Genomic DNA, 19,609 nt, shown 5'->3' with positions numbered 1-19,609 from the left:
AAGGCTGCCTTCTTTCAAGCTGTGAATTTCACTTTAAACATTTGTTCCTAAGTAAAAGGGTTTCCTTCCCCTTCCATTGTTACCTTGCTTATTTCCTTATAGGACTCCTGTAATTTACAGCTTGTTTATTTATTTGTTTTTTTCTCTGCTTTCTCAACTAGGATGTGAGATACAGGAATTTAGCAACTTAGACTGTCTTGGTCACTACTCTGCTCCCAGTGCTCACCTCATAGGCATGGCACAGGGGAAGGGTTCGGTAGATATCTGTTGCATACAAGAATGGAATTATTACCCCTATTAGATTTCTTTTCTATTAGGAATCTCAATTCTGCTCTAGAAGCGGTTACCTTTTTATTAATACTATGAATAACAGGAGTAAAGAGAATAAAAACAACTTTGAGCTTGTCATCTAATTTGTGTTTCAAGGAGTATTTTATTCAGAGTATATTCACTATTTTTTAATTTGGAAGGTCCAGAGGAAAGTATTTACTCACTTAGGAAGGATGGCCTTTCATCTGGGTTTTGTGCCCATCCACTTTCTATGAGCGAAATCATCAGTGTTCGATGAGGTATATCAAATGGCAGGCTTTCTTCACTAGTGTCGGGTCGATGTCCTTGTGACACACTATACATTATCTGCAAAGGATTGGTGACTTCTGTCAACAAATAAATGTCATTCATTAGAAATATTTTATGATCCAATTATGTTAAATGCACTCCACACCCAACCAAGTGAAAATGAGGAAATCTTGAAATCTTGGGACTAATTCACTGCCCCTGTTCTGTAAAGGAAATATGTATACCCAGCCATCACAAGGCTTGTCTGCCTCCATGGGTGGAGTTTACATCGTCACCTCATTGGCACTGGGCTCTACCATGTGATTGGATTTGGGCAAGCTGAGCTGAACTTACTAGACCCAGGAAGGGCCACAGCAACTAATATCCAATGTAATTGAGAAATAAATGTTTGTTTTGTAAGCTACTGAGATTCTGAGGTGTCTGCTACACAGCAAGCTGACTTATACAAACATCAAAATAAAGAAATATTTTCAGAAAATTTAAACATTCTTTAATATTTGCTGGTCTTTGTACTGGGACCACTAATTAAATTTTCATATGAAGAGTTTGATAGTTGGAATGCATCTTAGAAATAGGAATTCAAAATTCTCATTTCACAGAGAAAAATGAAGACAAGAAAGTAGCTTGATGACAGAACTAATTACTGTCAAAACAAGAATTAGAATCTAATTTTTCTGATTTGAATCTAGTACATTTTTCGGTGCACAGTGGATTCGTGGTAAGTTATGTTTTATAGTGTATTTTCTACAAAATGAATGGTAGGCAGACTTAAAATAAAATGAGCTTTAGAGAATTCTACATGTGGCCCACCAACATGATGTTTCCCAGAACACTTACCCTCAAAAGGCTGTTTTCTGGATAAGACTTCCCATGTGATAACTGCATAGCTGTTTTAAGATAAAAATATATAGGCAGTATATTATAAACTAGCTATGCATAGTAAACTATAATACTAAATTTAAAAGCTGACTATGGAGATATCCTTTTCTGAAAATGACAAAGTAGTGAATTGTATTGAGAATTAAGTGTTTAGAACCAAGATGATGAATAATCAGTTTGTTTTAAAAGGGAATTAATCTTAAATTGAAAAATTTGGCAATTACTGTAATAAAAATGAAGTTACATGCAAAAATAACTTGTGGATAATTCAGTAATCATTCTTAAACACCTACATAAGCTATACCCTCTAATTATATGATTTCATTATTCACACAAAATAGAGAGCAGTAAGAAAACTGTCCTATGTAGCCCTATTTATTGACTTTGTTCTGGTCTAAGTACTGTCTTCTTCAGTAGTGTTAAGTGATAACCAGACTGTCCCTATCTGTGTCCCTCTCCCCACCCCACTGCCCACATCAAAGTTACACATGAATAAACCCTGAAGTATTATATTATAAATTGACAGGACAAAAAGATGTGTTTTAAAATGTTTTTAAGGACATAAAAGTGGCTTAAAGCAAAGCATGTTTAATTTCAGAAATACCAGCCACTGTGGGCTTGATTTTATTTTCCCCATACTTAGGAGAGAAGAAGAAAAATCACACTTTAAAATGTACTTTCAAAATTCTGATGGATTAATCTTGTTTTTAGACAAGTTAACTCAGAGCATAACTAATGCACTATACCTATATATGTCATGCTTGACACTGGCCCTTGATTTTTGTCCAGGCTCATAGTTTTCAGGTGGCATATAGATAATGGTCCCTCCTTCTGGTGCAGATTTGCTATTTCGTGATTGTGACAAGGACATCATGCGCCATTTTGACAAACCAAAGTCTGCAATCTGTGAGGGAAAAGAGTGACTGAATTTAAAGATTTTCTCTTCAAACAAATCCAAGAATCAATTGCCTTTCTTCACATGTATTCAATATGAGACCAGAGGAAATATTATAGATGTTAATATTTTATTTCTACATATTCCATAAGTTTCTTGGATTACATAGTACTGAGCCCAATAACTCTAGAAGCAGTACATACTGGCTTGAAGTTTAGCAAACTATTACAAATTTCAAAAGGGAGACTTTTGAAAAAGGAAAGAGGATTATTTTTTCCTTATAATCTAGATAAGTGTATACACTAAACACTTTACTGTTTGTGATAAATAGCTTCATAGCATGTGATTTTCAAATTCACCTATAACTCACAGATCTGCTAAACTAATATGTCATTTGATTGTCACTGGCATTTTTACAACTCATTTATATAAGTTGTAAACAGGCTTACATGCTGTTACATATATATATATATTTAACACAACAGGTTTATATGCTGTTATTTATAATGTTCTAAAAATAGCATCCTTAAATTCTGAAGTAAGCACGATGCAAATATCATATAGTTCATTATTATATGATTTATGACTACTCTTAAAAGTATCATCTGTTGGCAACAGTAGAGTTAGCATGTAAAGCATATTTATGTCCATGACAATGACTACCTAAAGAATTATCAATGACAAACACTCCATGCTTTTTATATGTCCTTTATAATTTTATATTGCTTGTAAATCTTGTCTATATGTTATACAATATCTTATAACTAAATATTTAAAAGGTACCTTATTTTTCTAAATGGAAGAAAAAATGTAAGAACAGAAATAATATTCAGTTGACAAAAGAGTATGGGAAAACTTTGAAGGTACTTAATTTAAATTACTTACATCTCTACACTGCAGAATTTCAGAGTCAACATAGTGGATTGAGTGTCATCCAGGACACTGCTTGTGTTTCAGCTATTTAATGCTTATATTTTTACTAGTTTTAAGAGAATAAATTGTTTAATGTGTAGATGAATATGAGGTAAAAATATGGCCCCACTCTAAAAAGGAAGGGGGTAGATTGTATGAATCTTTCATAAGTTATTATAACAAAAGGGTTAGTCTAAGGAAAAATATTAGAAAAGGTGGAGAGAAAACATGGTGCCAAGCTGGATAGAATTAAAAGGCACATGCTGAGAACATGGGTTCTGGAGCTGAGACTGTTTAGATTTGTAATCTATTCTAATTGTACCCCTAATTAGGTGTGTGACCCTGAGAAAGTTTTAAAGTTTCTCTGTTATTGGGAGCCATATTGCCTGGTTTCAGGGACAGTAGCCTCATTAATGGACAATAAGGGTCCCCATGGCTAGTGCCGAGTGAAAAGGCCTTGGGAACATGAGCCACTAAGAAGACAGAACATTTCCTCCTGGCAGGAGCTCAGCCCCTGCCTTCCTCACTTCTGCCTGCTTGGCCCTGGGCAGATGCCTGGTTAGCCAATGATGGGTAAGAGCCCTCAAAGGAGGGGTGACCTAAGACAGGCACAGTTGTGACAGGCCATCAGGGAAGGACTTAGGGGTCTTCAGAGAAGGGACATAAAGACCCTCACCCCTTGGCTTTGTCATAGCCTGAGTCCTCAGTCTGTAAAAGTCTCCTAGTCTCTTGGCTGCTTGGCTCTCCCCACCTGACTCAGCCTGGGAAGTATGCCAGAGGCAGCTTCAACCTTGTATTGGAACTTATATTGGAACAGATGGCTCCCGCTGGCAGATCTGGCTAGAGAAATAATATACATTGTTTCCTTTGAGGTTTGCTTTGCCCTGTTGCTATGAAACAGACATTTGAGCTAAAGCCAACCCTGACCACAGACAATCCCTGTGTTTCTTCAACTATTATCTGTCAAAGATGTCAGTTTTTCATGACTGCAGCTTTTTGGACACTGGTTGATGAGCTTTATGTGCATACTATGTATCTCTGTGTGAGCTGAACTCAATAAATATACAGGAAAGAAGGTGTTCAGGACCTTTCTCCTTTGAGGGACTGGTCACCTTTCCTCCTCAAGCAGATTACCTGTTGGGCATTTTTATTCTCATACTCGATGACTCAGGGGACCTCTGCTGGTGGAGCACCCCATCACTCTGTGCCTCAGATTACCTATCTGCAAACTGAGAGTAATAACAGTTTCTATAGTGTAGGGTTGTACTGCGAAAATTAAATGAGCTGAATTAGTATTGCTAATGTTTTGGTTACAGGAATACGTGTCTCCCTAAAGGTTGACCTTATTCATACAATACTGTCAAGCGCAGAACCAAGTTTTAGGCTCTGAGTCGCTCTGAGTGGTATTAAGGTTCCAAGGAGCATATATCCCACTTAATTCCATTTGGCTTTGCAGAGTCTACTCTTCCCTCACCCTCTGAAGGCAAAACCGGTATTCCAGGAATACACCTACCAGGACTGTAAACATTACCATGGCAACTAATTTTATTTTTGTCCCAGAGTGAAAAACTTAAAAAAAAAAAAATAGGGATGTGGTCTCATTTATACTCAATCCCTTATTTACAAACTATTGGGATCAGTATTGATTTGGGTACAATGTTGGAGAAAACAGCCTGAGTTTGCTTCCTATGTGCTCCTTTTACTTCAGGTAAGAGCCTCATCTTTGAGTTTTCCAACCTGGCCTAGAACCCTTAGTCAGGATTCCCTCTTATCAGCTAATTTAGTTTGTCTTCCACATGGAGCCACACATCTCCCCTTCCTCTGTCCCAAACAGTATCATACATGAAATACATAGTTCATTACACCTGGGTTTTCAACAGAAGGAAGACAGGATGAATGTGATGAAAATAATAAGAACTCCACAATTTCTTGAGGGTCTTGATAAATCAGTCATTCACCAATGCAGACAGAATAGGAACTTTCCCTTTCTATACAAGACCTTTAAATATATTTCAAAGCTAAAAGTTTTCTTTTTAATTAAAAAGATGACAAAAATTAGAGGAAATTAAAATACTCTATTCAAAAATTTATCCATAATCCTACCACTCCATTAGAATAGCTGCATACTTTCATTTATATATACTGTTCATCGTGAAAGTATAAACAAGCCAGGAAGAACCACTTGTAAGTATTCTGGTTTCCACACAGGACTGACATAATAGCAGAGAAATATAAATACTTTCTTTTAAATTCTATTCATATCAAATAAAGACCAAGGATACCCTACTGATTAATGAAGAAGAGAAAGGATGATTGCCCATTACTTTGCTTCTATTTTCTCTGGACTAAGACTCAGAAAGTAAAGCCCAAGGAGGTTGAAAGGTTTATAAAGTGCAAGTCTTAGGTTATTTTATATATGTTTCAGGTTACTGAACACTTGCAAATACCTCCTGGGTGCTCTCAGTGTTCTTTGTGGCATAGCAGATGAGAAAAGTGAATGTCATTCTGATTTTTAAAAGTGAAAAATATTATTGATTTCACAAATCTACATACTAGCAAGAGACTATCCTTAATTTCTGGTTTAAAAATTTAGAAAATTTTTATAATTAATGAAAAAGCCAGCAAGAATTATATTGAAAAAATTTATATTAGACCAGTTGTCAATTTCATGAAAAAAAAATTATATTAGACCAGTTGTCAATTTCAGACCTCATATACTATGTCAGAAGCACTGGACACAGTGCCTGGTAGATCACAGTTACTCTACAAATATTCACTGAGTATAAGAATGACTGACTTCATTTCCTTTTTTGACCATATCACTACAGTTGAGTAAGTGTAAGAACAGTGTGTATATTACAAAACATTTTGAGGTACTTTAATAATAACATACTTGACTACAAAGCTAGTAGGCCTATCTGGTACATATAGAAGATCAACAGATTATTGAATAGCATGAATATGGCACATGCTGAGTATATGGCAGTTAATAAAATAGACTAAATTTCTGTTTTCTTGGAGCTTACATTCTAATTGGGGGAGATGGTCAATAAACATATTAATAAAAATGTTATGTCAGATGGTGAAAATAGTAGGGAGAAGCATAAATTGAGGCATAATGTTAGAGAGGAACTGGCTGGGTGGTCTAGGGACAGTCATCTAGAAACGAGGATTGAAGATATAGAAGGAGTGAGTCATGAGGATGTCTGGGAAAACAGCCAAGCAAGGACTTTCATAATATTCTTATGGACAAAATAAGGACATCTGGGCTTTTTAAAAAATTCTTTTAGGAGTACTCCAAACAAACAATGATTATCTTCCAACAGTGCTGATGACACGGACTTGAGGGAAGTGTTTAGTATCATGTAGTGCAGCTCTGACCTGAGCTCTGCATGGTTAATAATTGAGTCATGACTCAAATACATGAAAAAATGCCTAATTAAATTTTAGGATGATACAAAGCTGGGAAAGAACTTACAACCCATGGAATACAGAAATAACATTCAAAAAAGTCTTAAAGGGTGAAGTGAATTGCTCTAGACTAACAAGATAAAACTGCCAATGTCCAAAAAGTTTTCTGCAAAGCACATGATAAGATGATGAGGCTTAAGCAACAATACATAAAAAAAAGAACATCTCAGGACTTTTTCTTGACACTAAGCCCAATCTGAGTGTTGTCGTGTGGCTGTTCCCCAAAAGGTGATGAATTATTAAGAAACTATTAAGAAAAGTATTTAGGATTAGAGGGTAAATGACAGTTCCATTCAATTCTACAGTGGTCAGACCACATGGAGAACATTTTGTTCAGTTCTGAGGATCAAAATTTAAGAGAGATTGAAACAAAGATTCATATACATAGTATCTGGGATTAAAACCCATGTCATAAGGAAACTGGTTGGCAAGGAGAAGGCTGTTACACAAGAATGTGAGGGGCAGGCTGTAGCCATTCTCAAATATCGAAAGAGCTGTCCTGTAGAAGCAGAATTGAACTGACTCAATTTATTACACAGAGAAGGTGTTTTGGGTGATCACATCAGAAAATGTCATGGTTATTCAAATATGGATGTTGAGACTCCCCTGTCATAGGATAACTGCCTTGGGAGGCTGGAGATTGTTGTAATGCGGACCCAGGGGACTAAGTGATTGCTAAGGAACTTCCACCTGTAGGGTTCCCTAAACTGATATCCTATATTAGTTTCTCTTTCTAGCAATACTGAAGCAGCAGCTTGCTTCCCTTTCCTCTCCCATTTTATTTTAGGAAGAGGAAGTGCCTTCAGTAAAGGTTTATTTTTTTCACTTAATTTTTCTCAAAATTTTTTGTATTACTTTTTCTATTGTTCTAACTTCCCTACTAATTATTTCTTAGAACATTTTTGATATTTATAATAATCTTCAATTATGTACTTTATTGTGAAAATATAGCAAAATAATATGTAGAAATAAAGTGAGTTACACTTAGTGTTAATTACTCAGCAACTACCTCTTATTTGCTGTCATTAGTTAGATGCAGGGTAATTGAAATCACTCCTATCTACTGCCTTAAGATACTTAAATCTTTTACTTTACACAATATTAATTCAAAATAAAAAAATTAGTTCAAAAGCATAAAATTACAAAACTTTTTGAAGATAACATAACATAGAAAAAAACCCTTCAATACCTATGGCTTAATGAAGAGTCCTTAGACATGACAGCAAAAGCATCATCATAAGAGAAAAAATGGTTAAGTTGGATTTCATCAAAATCAACAGTTTTGCTTTGTGAAAGACCCTGTTCAAAGGATGAAAAGAACAAGCTATGGATCAGGAGAAAAATATTTGCAAACTACATATCTGATGGAGGACTTGTATCAAGAAAATATATAAACTCTCAAAATTCAACAGTAACCCCCCAAAATTCAATGTGGAAACAGCTTAAGACATAATGAATACTGAAAGGATATATAGATGATACATCTATAACCATTCATCATTAGCCATTAGGAAGATGCAAATTAAGACCATGATGACATACTTGCATACATTTACTAGAAGAACTAAAATAAAAACTGTGGTAATACCAAATGCTGGTGAGGATGTGAAAAAGCGGGGTCTATGACACATTGCTGGTGGAATATAAAATGGTACAGACTCTCTGGAACACAGTTGGATAGTTCCTTAAAAACGAAGAATGCCCTTACAGCTGGGCATTTATCCCAGAAGAATTAAAACTGATATTCATTCAGAAAGTTGCACAGGATTGTTCACAGGAGCTCTATAATAATTGCCCAAGACTGGAAATAACCAAAGTGTCTCTCAATAGGTGAATGGTTAAATAAGTGGGGTACACTCATACTGTGGAATATTATTCAGCAATAAAAAGAATAATGACTGGTGTAACAATTTGGATGGATCTCAAAGGCATTATGCTAAATAAACAAAGGCAATCTCAAAATACTACGCACTATATGATTCTATTTATAAAGCATTCTCAAAATGACAAAATTATAGAGATGGAAAACAGATAAGTGGTTTCCAGGGGCCAGGGGCCATGGTAAAGGGCAGTAAGCAAGTGTGACTGAAAGGAGTAGCCTGAGTGCTGTTTGCGGTGTGGGATAGTGCTGTATCTTGATTGATTGATTATACAGATTTACACAGGTGACAAAGAGATACAGAACTATATATATGCATTGTATTAATGTCAAATTCTTGGTCTTGAATTGTGCTATCATTATGTGTGATGTAACTATTGGTGGAAACCGGGTGAAGGGTACATGGAACCTCTTTGTATTATCTTTGCAGCTTCCTGTGAATCTATAATAATTTCAAAATAAAAGTAAAAAAAGCCATATTCCCCAATTTCAGTTAAAACATAATGACTTTGTATTTTGTACTATAATTATGTCTATCTCTGTGGTCTAGGAATAACTAAAGCCATTAGGGCAGGAAGAAGGGACAATGAGGATAAGAATTAGGAACAAACTGACAGTAACCAGAGAGGTGGGGGAGAGGGATAATAGGGGAAGGACTATCAAGGAATATGTATAAAGGACACATGGACAAAGCCAAAGGGGGTAGGTTCGAAGGTGGGAGGTGGGGATGGGTAGGGCGGGGGAGGGTGTGGTATCGTGAAAATGGAGACAACTGTACTTCGACAACAAAAATAATAAAACAAAATAAAATATTAAAAGAAAAAAGAACTAGGGGCTATGGAAAAGGGAGAGATATTTTGTTGGCTAGGTGGAAAAATAACTAAGGCCTTCTTAAAGCTATTAATCACAAGGCTACACATAGTTTTAAAAAGTAATCACCTTAACATGAAATTCATCATCCAATAAGATATTCTGAGTCTTTAAGTCATGATGAAGTAGAGGAGGATTCATATTGTGCAGGTAATTTACGCCCAGTGCAATTTCATGCAGGATGCGAAATCTTAATGGCCAAGCAACATCAGGATATTCTGTTTTCTTCATATATACAAGAAAGAAACAAAACTAAAATCACTGGGCAAATTTCATTACATTCCCATTTAGAAAATTAAACATTCCATGATGAAATACAGTATAAACTAAAGTCAAAACATATGCTCATTTTTATTACATAGTATCAGTTTGACATTAACATACTTGTATCTTATTTTCCTTACTTTTTAGGGAAAATAATAATCATATAGCATTAATATTCCCTTTTAGTTTATATTAGTAATATAAACTACATGATATCAAGTCTTTTTCTTCTGTTGACACAGCTTCAATTATTTTTTAATCTGTATAATATCTACACACATAAACCTATACCCACATCCATCTCCCCATTCTGTGGCTTATATTAAGTACTTTGTGCATGCACCATGCACACACAAAATTCATTTCTAGTACATACCAAACCATTTATTCAAATTAATGTTTTAATTTTCCTATTAATATAAAATATAACTTAAGGTATTATAATCATTGCATAAATTAAAAAATATAACCATATTATGTTTATTGACTAAGCATTAATATCCCATACTTTTAATTATATAGTTAATTTATTTGCATTCCAACTTGAAAAATTAGCCTTAGGTTTTATTTTTATGGAGACAAAGATCATCTTCATTTATAAAGCATATATAATACAGACACATTACAAATGTTTTATATTTTTGGTGCTTATAAGTGATATCCATCTGAACTTTCATAAAATGTTTCTGAACATAAAAACTAATGCAGCATCTCAGGAGAATGAGTATACTCAGAAAAATTAGATATTCTGGGGAGATCTTCCAATGAATCCTCAGGCACCAGCCACTGGGTACATATTTCTAAATGATGTGAAAAAGCACACTTCTACTGAAAGCTCCAAACTGTTATTGAGAATTTTTTCTGTAAGTGGATCAGCTTATAATGCAGTGATCAACTTGGCAGGGAAGTGGGTCAAAATACTTTGTGTTTGCATTGTAGTTTGATTTATTTCAATAATCTTTTGTGTGGGTAGAGGAGGGTACTTCAAGATAAATCCCACCCTAATAGTGCAATACAGAAAAACAAAAGAAACACACATATTCATGTTGAACATTACTTCTTGAATAACTGAATCTTGAGTAACTGCATTTATTAATCTAATAAATTTATTAGATTATTTATTAATGTAAAAAGGTAACTTTTCTGAAAATTACGTAGTTTTAAAGCCAGAAGAAGTCCTCTTTATACTATAGTGTTAAATAAGGGCTTCTGGTCATGATTCCTTCCAGGAGTTGGTGGTCCTCCTATAGGAGGCTCTAGAAGTCCTAGTGGGCTCCAAATTTAGGTGTCTGAATATCTACTAGAGTGCTGGGAATAAAACATTAATATTTCTACTCATTTTTTAAAAAGAAAAAAATATGCTTAATTAATATTTGCAACTTGATTGCTGTGGTGGTTACACAAATCTCATACACTGACACCAGCTACTAGGCCCCATCCTGTTTTAGATGGTCACATCATAAACAAAGGGAGTCACTCCACCAGGGGCTGACTGTGGCACCCACTCTTTCTTTTCACTTACAGAATACTGACCTATCAGGATTTAGGAGCACCCCAAAATTGGATTTTACACTTTATATTATCCAGTTTTAACTAAACCAACTTTCACTAAATGGACTGAGTGGTATAAAAAGACTTATTGAGAGAAACTGCAGGTTGGAGATAATATCAGCTTAAGCAAACAATAGATGAATACTCATATTTTGAGAATGAAGAGCCCTTAATTTGTTTACTGATGGGATTCACAGTCAAAGCCAGAGTAACTGGTACCTTGAGAAAAAAAGTAAATGGCTCATGCCATTGTTGATTGTGGAAAAGCTATCACATTTGGTATTCAGAGATAGACTTATTCTGCCTATTAATTTAGAGCTTTATGAACTGGTATTATCAACATTTAGCTTGAACCCTAAATTGTCTTTAACATTGAGTAAAATCCAGCCTAACTAACAGTGGACTGCACAGAGAGCAGAGTTTATCTTTTCTCTCTGTTACGCCTACCTGTGTAAATATACACGTGGATAAGGCAATTCAGTGTAAAATTCAGGAACAGTAACTTAAGCAAAAAATCTAGGTCCCTTAGAATACAAGGCCTGACTCCACATAATTTTTAACAATACAAAAGAAGCTGTAAATGGTGAAACTTTACAATTCTAATTCTTTTTCATTATTCTTATTTTGGTTCATCTATATATCCCCAAATAAGATGATCATTTGTAAAACTAAAACCCTACATAGCTTGATTCACAGAATTATAGCCACTGAAAGTGTACAATACTTACCCTATGTAGGAGTTCATTTAATGATCCATTTGGCATGTATTCAGTAACTATTCCCAAAAATTCAGGCTCATTGCAAATTCCCAAAATAGGAAGAATGTAACTAAATCTAGCTTTGTGTAAAATTTCAGCTTCTCTTAAGACATCATTTCTTTCACTAAAGGAAAAAAAAAACATAATTATTTTAAAGTAATGAAAAACACAGTTATTATGTACATGATATTAAGTTAGTCTAGATTTTTTCAGTAATTAGCTTTTAACTTCTTGTGAATTATACAACTTCTCTGTCCTTTAGTTTCATCATAGATGAAGTAGGGAAAACACCTGCCTTATGTATTGTAAGGTTTGTTTAGAGACCAAAGTAACTTTTATAAGCCACTGACCAAAAAAAAGCTGTACCTAGGTTATCATTATAGTACTTTTCTAGGAAAGGGAAAGAACACAATAGATAAGTTTATAAAGTCTATATTAGAATGATTAGTGTATGAACTAATTAAATGATTAAGTTTATGTTGTATTAAAATGACATTTGATTAGGATATTATATTAAAGTTTTTGGTTATATACTATCTAAAAACTTAACCAAATATCCTGAATATTAAAACATCTAAATATTGTAGATTTAAATGACTATGTGACAGTTGCATGAGGGTCAGTAATATTTAGAAATTATATTCTGGAACCCAGGGAAAGAACACTGAGAACAGGTGAGTGCTCCTAACAGATGCCTGGGATAACTCTGGGTCCCAGGTGCATTTGCTTATTTATATACAAAACAAATAAATATCAAACTATTATTAAGAATAAATTGTGCTCAGCAGTATGGAGAATATAAAGATGAAAAAACAGTGTGTGCTTTCAAGCTGCCCAGAAATCTTTTAAGAAAAATATGTATAAGCACTGGGAATATAGGCAGTAATAATGTAATAACTATGTATGATGTCATGGGGGTACTAGATTTATTAGGGCGATCACTTTAAAGTTATATAATGTCTAATCACTGGGTTGCACATCTGTAACTAATATATTTTATGTCAACTCTAATTGAAAAATAAAAAAATTAAGAAAAAAAAGAAAAATACCCATTGTGGTTTTGATTTGCATTTTTTCTGATGGTAAGTGATGTTCAAATACCTGTTGGCTTTTGTATGTCTTCTTTGGATGTGTTAATTATCTTGATTTGGTAATCATTCCACAAGTATGTATATCAAATCATCATGAAACACATTTTATATTTTCTTTTATTTTATTGATTATGCTATTACAGTTGCCCCATTCGCCCCCCTTTATTCCCCTCCACCCTACACCCCCTCCCACCCTCATTCCTGCTCCCTTAGCTCCTGTCCATGGGTCATACATATAAGTTCTTTGGCTTCCCCATTTCCCATACTATTCCTAACCTCCCCATGTCTATTTTGTACCTACCATTTGTATTTCTTTTTTTGTTTATATTTAGAATTTTATTAAAAAAAACAACAAGACATCACAACTATAAACATTGTTACAACTAGTTAGAGGCCCTCTTGGTTCTTCACAATGATACTGAGCATGCTCACAAGGGGTTCCCATTGTTTAGTCTTAAACAACCATCTTTAGAAGGAAAAAAAAAAACAACTCAGCACACTATCATTTAACTTGTTTTAATGTTTCTTCACCAATGGTGAAATAGAATAATCATAATGTTGTAACCAACATTATAAATATGGAATTATAAATTTTAAACATTTTCTGGTTTAAAAAATAAATCTTGTAGTCAATGCAGCTCTGTGGAATCTTTGCATCTAGTAGGGTTGGTCTCTTCGCTCCTGATGGTGTTCACCTTTATCCATTTTTCCAGGGCCTCCACGCCCTCCTCTTCTTCCTCCCATCTGTTCCATCAAAGGTCCAGGAGGACCTCCAGGGCCACCTCATTTTCATCCATCAAAGCTACCTCAGTCCAATAACCAGCCACCCTGGAAGCCACCTCTGTCTCCACCATGGCCACCTCCGAACATGCCACCAGGACTACCGCAGTCCCCGCATCCCACCAGGGGCACCTCTGTCACGGTCATCACCCGGAGGTGGAAAGGGTGGTGGGAGGAAGCCTTCAGGCTTCAGGGCCTTACGCTGGCTGCATTCTGTTCTCCAGGCAAAGTTCTGGTTTCCACACCCTGGATTGGGGCACTGCCAGTCTCCCACTTGGTGCTGAACATTTCCTCCTCCAGATGGGTTTCCTCCGAAATCCCAGGGTCTTCTTGGGGGAAAGCCTCCTCCATCTCTGTCATGGCCTCCCATGTGGTCCATAGGAGCCCAGGACCTCCTGGGCCCCCTGGACCTCCACAGAGCAGTGGCAGCATCCCCCTGCCCTCTCAGGGTGTCAAACCCACCCCGCTCCAAGCTGTTCATTGGAGGCTTTTTCTAAGCAAGATGAACTTTAAGTTTGCTACCTTGAAAATCTTTCCCATCAAACCACTCCACGGCGGCTTTGGCAGGTGACGGATCTTCATACCACACTGTAGCATCACCTTTGGGCTTTCCCATTTCATCGTCTAAGTATATATGGATCATGGGTTGCCCGGTTCTCTTGTTCATCTTAACAACTCTGCACTGCTTGAAGAAGTCTGTCAGATCATCTAGAGTCGCATTGTCATTTAATCCTTGTACATAAATTGCACCATTGTCAAAATGTTCATCTGGATCAACAAGTGGGCCTAGATCAAGATCTGGTCCCTCATCCAGAGGTCCATTAGGCTTATTGAAGCCACCTCGCTCTCCAGCACTGCCCATTCCAGTGCAACCTCCTCCCCACCCACCTCTGGTCAGGCCTCCATAATCAAATCCCCCTCTTCCCCTGACCCAGTTATCAGGGCCACTCATGCTTCGCTTCTCTCCTGGTCCAGAAAATCCTCCAGAGTCCTGCCCATAAACACCCATGCTACTGGGGTGGTCCTGTCGGAATGAACTCTGCTGCCCATAGCTGCTGCTCTGTTGGCTATACTGACTTGGAGCCTAGCTATAGGATCCAGTTTGGGAGTGGGTAACTAGTGGGTGGATGCTGCCCATAGCTGCTTTGTTGACCATACCTACTCTACTGTCCAAAGCTGCTCGGCTGCCCATAGGTGCTCTGCTGAGTAACTGCTCTGATCATAACTAGTTGGCTGTGTACAGGTAGGAGGATGGGATGGCAGTGCTATGACTGGCTGCACTGGGTAGCTCCCAGGTACCTGGGGATAACTGTAGTTACTCTGTCCGAATTCCAGGTTGAGCTGGTTGTAGCTCCCTGTGCTAGGTTGAGGCTGATTAATCTCAGCGGTCTGTTACCATCCTGTGGTCTTGCAGGTGCCATGTCTGCCAGCTGTTGCCTGTAGGCTGGGTAAGCAGGCTGAGTGCCATATGCAGACTGAGTTGCATAGGAGGCCTGGGTGGTAGTGACCATAGCAGTGGTGGTATCATAAACACCAGTGCCATGCCCTTGGACAGGCTGACTGTATGCTTGGGGGTCAGTTGGGGCAGTATAACCTGCATAAAAAAGTTGCCTAGGCTGTCTGCCCATAGATAGCAGTGGCTGCCTATTTCCGGCCCTCCTACCAGTCTGGATGAATATTTCTTCTTTAACTCCTTAGTTGTTGGACTCCCCACAGTTTGATTTTTCTGGCAGTTCTGGTTGTTTTCTGTTTTAAAACTTGTTGTTGTCCTTCTTTTGGTTGTGCGAGGAGGTACAGTGTATCTACCTACACCTCCATCTTGGCCAGAAGATCATGAAGCACACTTTAAAATGCCAGTCATATATGCAGTCCATGGACCATAAAGAAAGGTGAACCCGTAAGATTGTAATGGAGCTGAAAAATTTCTATGACTTAGTGACGTTGTACCCATTGTGATGCCTTAACCTGGTGTTATTTTGTACAGTAACATGCTATACAGCTTGTAGCCCAGGAGTAATAAGCTGTGCCATGTAGCCCAGTGTGCAGTAGGCTACACCATCCATGTCTGTGCAAGTGCCTTCATGATGTTTGCACAATGACAAAGTCATTTAACAATGCAGTTGTTAGAATGTAAGCCTGTTATTAAGTAGTACATGACTGTATACAATTGTATTTGTCAGTTATTCTTTAATAAAGTTAAAAAATAAGAAAAAAATAAACACTTAAAATATAAGGCAGAATGTGATTAGTTCTCCCCACAAACTACCTAAATGAATAAATAGAGAACTGTGAGAACCCAAAGAAAAAAGAGTAAACTTTGGGCTTGGGGTGTCACTACAGTCATCAGAGAGGTGGGATTTCAACTACACTTTAAGGATGGATAGAATCTCAATGTTTGGAGAAAGGACATCCAAGATAGATGTGGCCTCCAAGATGAGAGGGACCTTGCCTGTTTCATCTGTGTGTCCCTAGGACCTGGAACAGTGCCTGGCACATAGTAGATAGTAGATAATAGATATGTACCAAATATATTCAAGGAAGTTAAAGTGAGGGCTATGTTTAGAAAATGGCAAGTCATCTAATATGAGTCAGGGTATATAGCAGTTGTAAAAGAAGTGAAGGTTATTGCTGCAGGTAGGACTACAATACATCTCAAAACCTTAAAACCAGACAAGGGTGTTTACACTTTATTAGTCTTGAGCTGTGACTGCAGGTTTCTAAGCAAACGAATGACAAGAGCAGAACAAACTTTTAGGATTCACCTGGCGGAAGGTTGGAGGATCAGCAGAAAGGTAGAGTTTGAAAGTCAGGTGTTAGCTATAATACTAGTTAAGATGTGAAGCAATGAAAGCCTGAAACTATAAAGGTCACAGTGGAAATGGAAAGAAAAACATCAGCTAACTAGCATGCCTAGGCTGTGGTAACTGACTGACTCACTACGGGCATTACAAAAAAAGGATTTAAAGATGTCATCAGTTTTCACTCTATGAATGGGTGTTGGTAGCAGCAGTAATAGAAATAGAACAGTCTCCAGGAGAAGCCTGCTAGGTAAATGATGGTAATTAGTTGGGTCTTAAACCACCCAACCTCTGGGTAAATGGCGGTTGCAAGAAGAAAAGCAATAGACATTCCAGACCAGACGATGAGGGAGGCCTGCTTTAAAAGTAAACAAAAACAAAATATAGCAAAATATCTTAGTTATTTATGTTTTGACTAAATGATCATATATGTTTATAATTGAAGAGTTACACGAGGGTACACACACTGTTCTTCACCCATTTATTAAGCTCCCAGGTGAGAGACATGTTTTAATCAAACTTCTTTCCCTAAGTTGGAACGGTTCTGTATTTGCATAAAGAGATGTAGGTCAACAAGAGAGGTATTGGGTAGCACACTGGCAGGGAGGCAGAGGTACTACACTCTTTCCTCCTCCCAGTAGGAGGGGTATGAGGCATTCTTCCTTCTATTTTGATCTATTACGTGTCAGCCACTTTATATACCCTGTCATTCTAGTATCAATCCCTAAAGTTTGGTTCATTACCCCACTTTATATCTGAGGACACTGAGGCTCCAGTCAGTTCATAATTCTCTAATGGTCACGCCAATAATAAGTGGCAAGGTTGGAATCAGATTTGAATCGCAATTGTGAGACTCTAAGCTTGTGCTTTTTCCATTCTAGTGCATGATCGGAGAAGACAGCGGGTTCTTCAAATCAGGTTTTGAGAAGATTTAGTGAGTGGAAAAAACAGAAAAAGCCAAAACAGTTTAAAAACAGTTTTTTTATATATTTAAAAATAAAATGTGTTTTGGAGATCAAACCCTTGTCCAAGGTATCACTGGCAAATGCTTTCCCAAATGGTTGGTTTCCTTTTCTTTTCAATGATGGTTTCTTTAGCAGTGCAGAAGCTTTTTAATTTGATGTAGTCGCTTTTATTTATTTTCCCTTAATATCCCTTGCCCTAGGGGGCATATAGGTGAAAATACTGCTCCATGTGATATCTGAAATTTTCCTGCCTATGTTCTCCTTTAGGACTTTTATGGTGTCATGATTTACATTTAAGTCTTTTATCCATGTTGAGTTTTATTTTGGTGTATGGTATAAGTTGGTGGCCTAGTTTTGTTTTTTTGCACATGCAACTGTCCAGATCTCCCAATAGCATTTATTGAAGAGGCTATTTTTACTCCACTTTATGTTAATGTCCCCTTTGTTGAATATTAATTGACCATAGAAACTTGGGTTTATTCCTGGGCGCTCTGTTCTGTTCCATTGGTCTATGTGTCTGTTCTCATGCAGTCAGTACCTGACTGTTTTGATTGTAGTGGCCTTTAATATGGTTTGATAACTGGTACTGTGATCCCTCCTACTTTGATCTTCTTTCTCAAAATTACTGAAGCTCTTTAGGGTCATTTATAGTTCCACATAAACTTTTGAATTATTTGCAAAGATTTGATCTTGTAAGTATATAAAAAAACTCATGACTCCACACCAGGAAGACAAGACAATTCATTTAAAAAAATGGGCCAAGGCCCTGAACAGGCACTTCTCCAAGGAAAACATACAGAGGGCACAGAGGTAGAGGAAAGGATGTTCAATATCACTAGCTATCAGAGAGAGGCAAATTAAAAACCACAATGAGATACCACTTCACACCGGTCACAATGGCCATCATAAACAAAGCAATAAACAACAAATGCTGGAAAGGAATGGAGAGAAGGGAACCTTAGTACACTGTTGGTTGGAATGCAGACTGGTGCAGCCACTGTGGAAAACAGTATGGAATTTCCTCAGGAAACTAAAAATAGAACTGCCTTTTGACCTGGCAATTCCACTGCTGGGATTATACCTTAAGAATCCCAAAACACCGATTCAAAAGAACCTATAAACCCCAATGTTCACAGCAGCATTACTTACAATAGCCAAGGGCTGGAAACAACCTAGGTGCTCATCAATAAATGAGTGGATCAAAAAATTGTGGTACATTTACACATGGAATACTACACATCAGAAAGAATGAAGGAACTCCTACCCGTTGCAACAGCATGGATGGAACTGGAGAGCATTATGATAAATGAAATAAGCCAAGCAGTAAAAGACAAATACCGTATGATCTCACTTGTAAGTAGAAGCTAATCAACAAAGTACACAAATAAGCAAAAAAAGAAAGAGACACTGAAATAAAGAACAAACTGACAGTGACCAGAGGGGAGGGTGGCAGGGGTTAAAGGGGGAAAGAATGGGAAGGGTTAAGTCAAGGAACATGTATAAAAGGACCCATCGACAAGGACAATGGTGGGATTGTCTTTGGGAGCAAACAGTTGAACAGGGAAAGCAATGGAGGTAGAATTGAGATGACTGTAATTGAACAACAATAAAAAAATAAAAATGTAAAATACAGCTTCTGTAGACTTATCACCAAAAAATTATCAACAAAAAAACACTTACGGTATCTACAGGGTGTTTGAACGACCTGTTAGTACCATTAGACTCATAAGGAGTTGGGAAATTGTTGGGGAATGCCCACTCAGGAGCTGAAATCAGGTTATGGAGGAGGACTGACCAATTGCTAAAATAAGAACAAGAACCATCATATAAACTTATTTTTCTTTCAGGTTATCCCAAAGAACAAAGCAAACATTATCCACACCAGAGCCCAAGAAGTCCATGTATTTATTATTCCCA

The 19,609-nt window shown here is 36.9% G+C and overlaps 1 protein-coding gene and 1 pseudogene across 4 annotated transcripts in view; both read right to left on the bottom strand.

The window, feature by feature from the left end:
* The window catches only part of RIPK2 (receptor interacting serine/threonine kinase 2), a 37,506-nt gene that overhangs the window by 16,441 nt on the left and 1,456 nt on the right, over positions 1-19,609 (bottom strand). For 3 of the 4 annotated variants that reach the window (XM_036031102.1, XM_036031101.1, XM_036031103.1), the window contains exons 2-6: positions 12,029-12,182; positions 9,555-9,710; positions 2,205-2,362; positions 1,417-1,466; positions 495-656 (exon numbers count right to left, since the gene is read on the bottom strand). In XM_036031102.1, the coding sequence (XP_035886995.1) occupies positions 495-656; positions 1,417-1,466; positions 2,205-2,362; positions 9,555-9,710; positions 12,029-12,182 (680 nt within the window). The remainder of the gene's footprint in view (positions 1-494; positions 657-1,416; positions 1,467-2,204; positions 2,363-9,554; positions 9,711-12,028; positions 12,183-19,609) is intronic. The other variant, XM_036031104.1, reaches the window with a different exon arrangement.
* Positions 13,719-17,346, bottom strand: LOC114501795 (annotated as a pseudogene).

Source organism: Phyllostomus discolor, chromosome 7 (genome assembly GCF_004126475.2).
Source record: "Phyllostomus discolor isolate MPI-MPIP mPhyDis1 chromosome 7, mPhyDis1.pri.v3, whole genome shotgun sequence".
In the NCBI taxonomy this organism is placed as follows: Eukaryota; Metazoa; Chordata; class Mammalia; order Chiroptera; family Phyllostomidae; genus Phyllostomus; species Phyllostomus discolor.
This window is presented reverse-complemented; position numbering and strand designations above follow the sequence as displayed.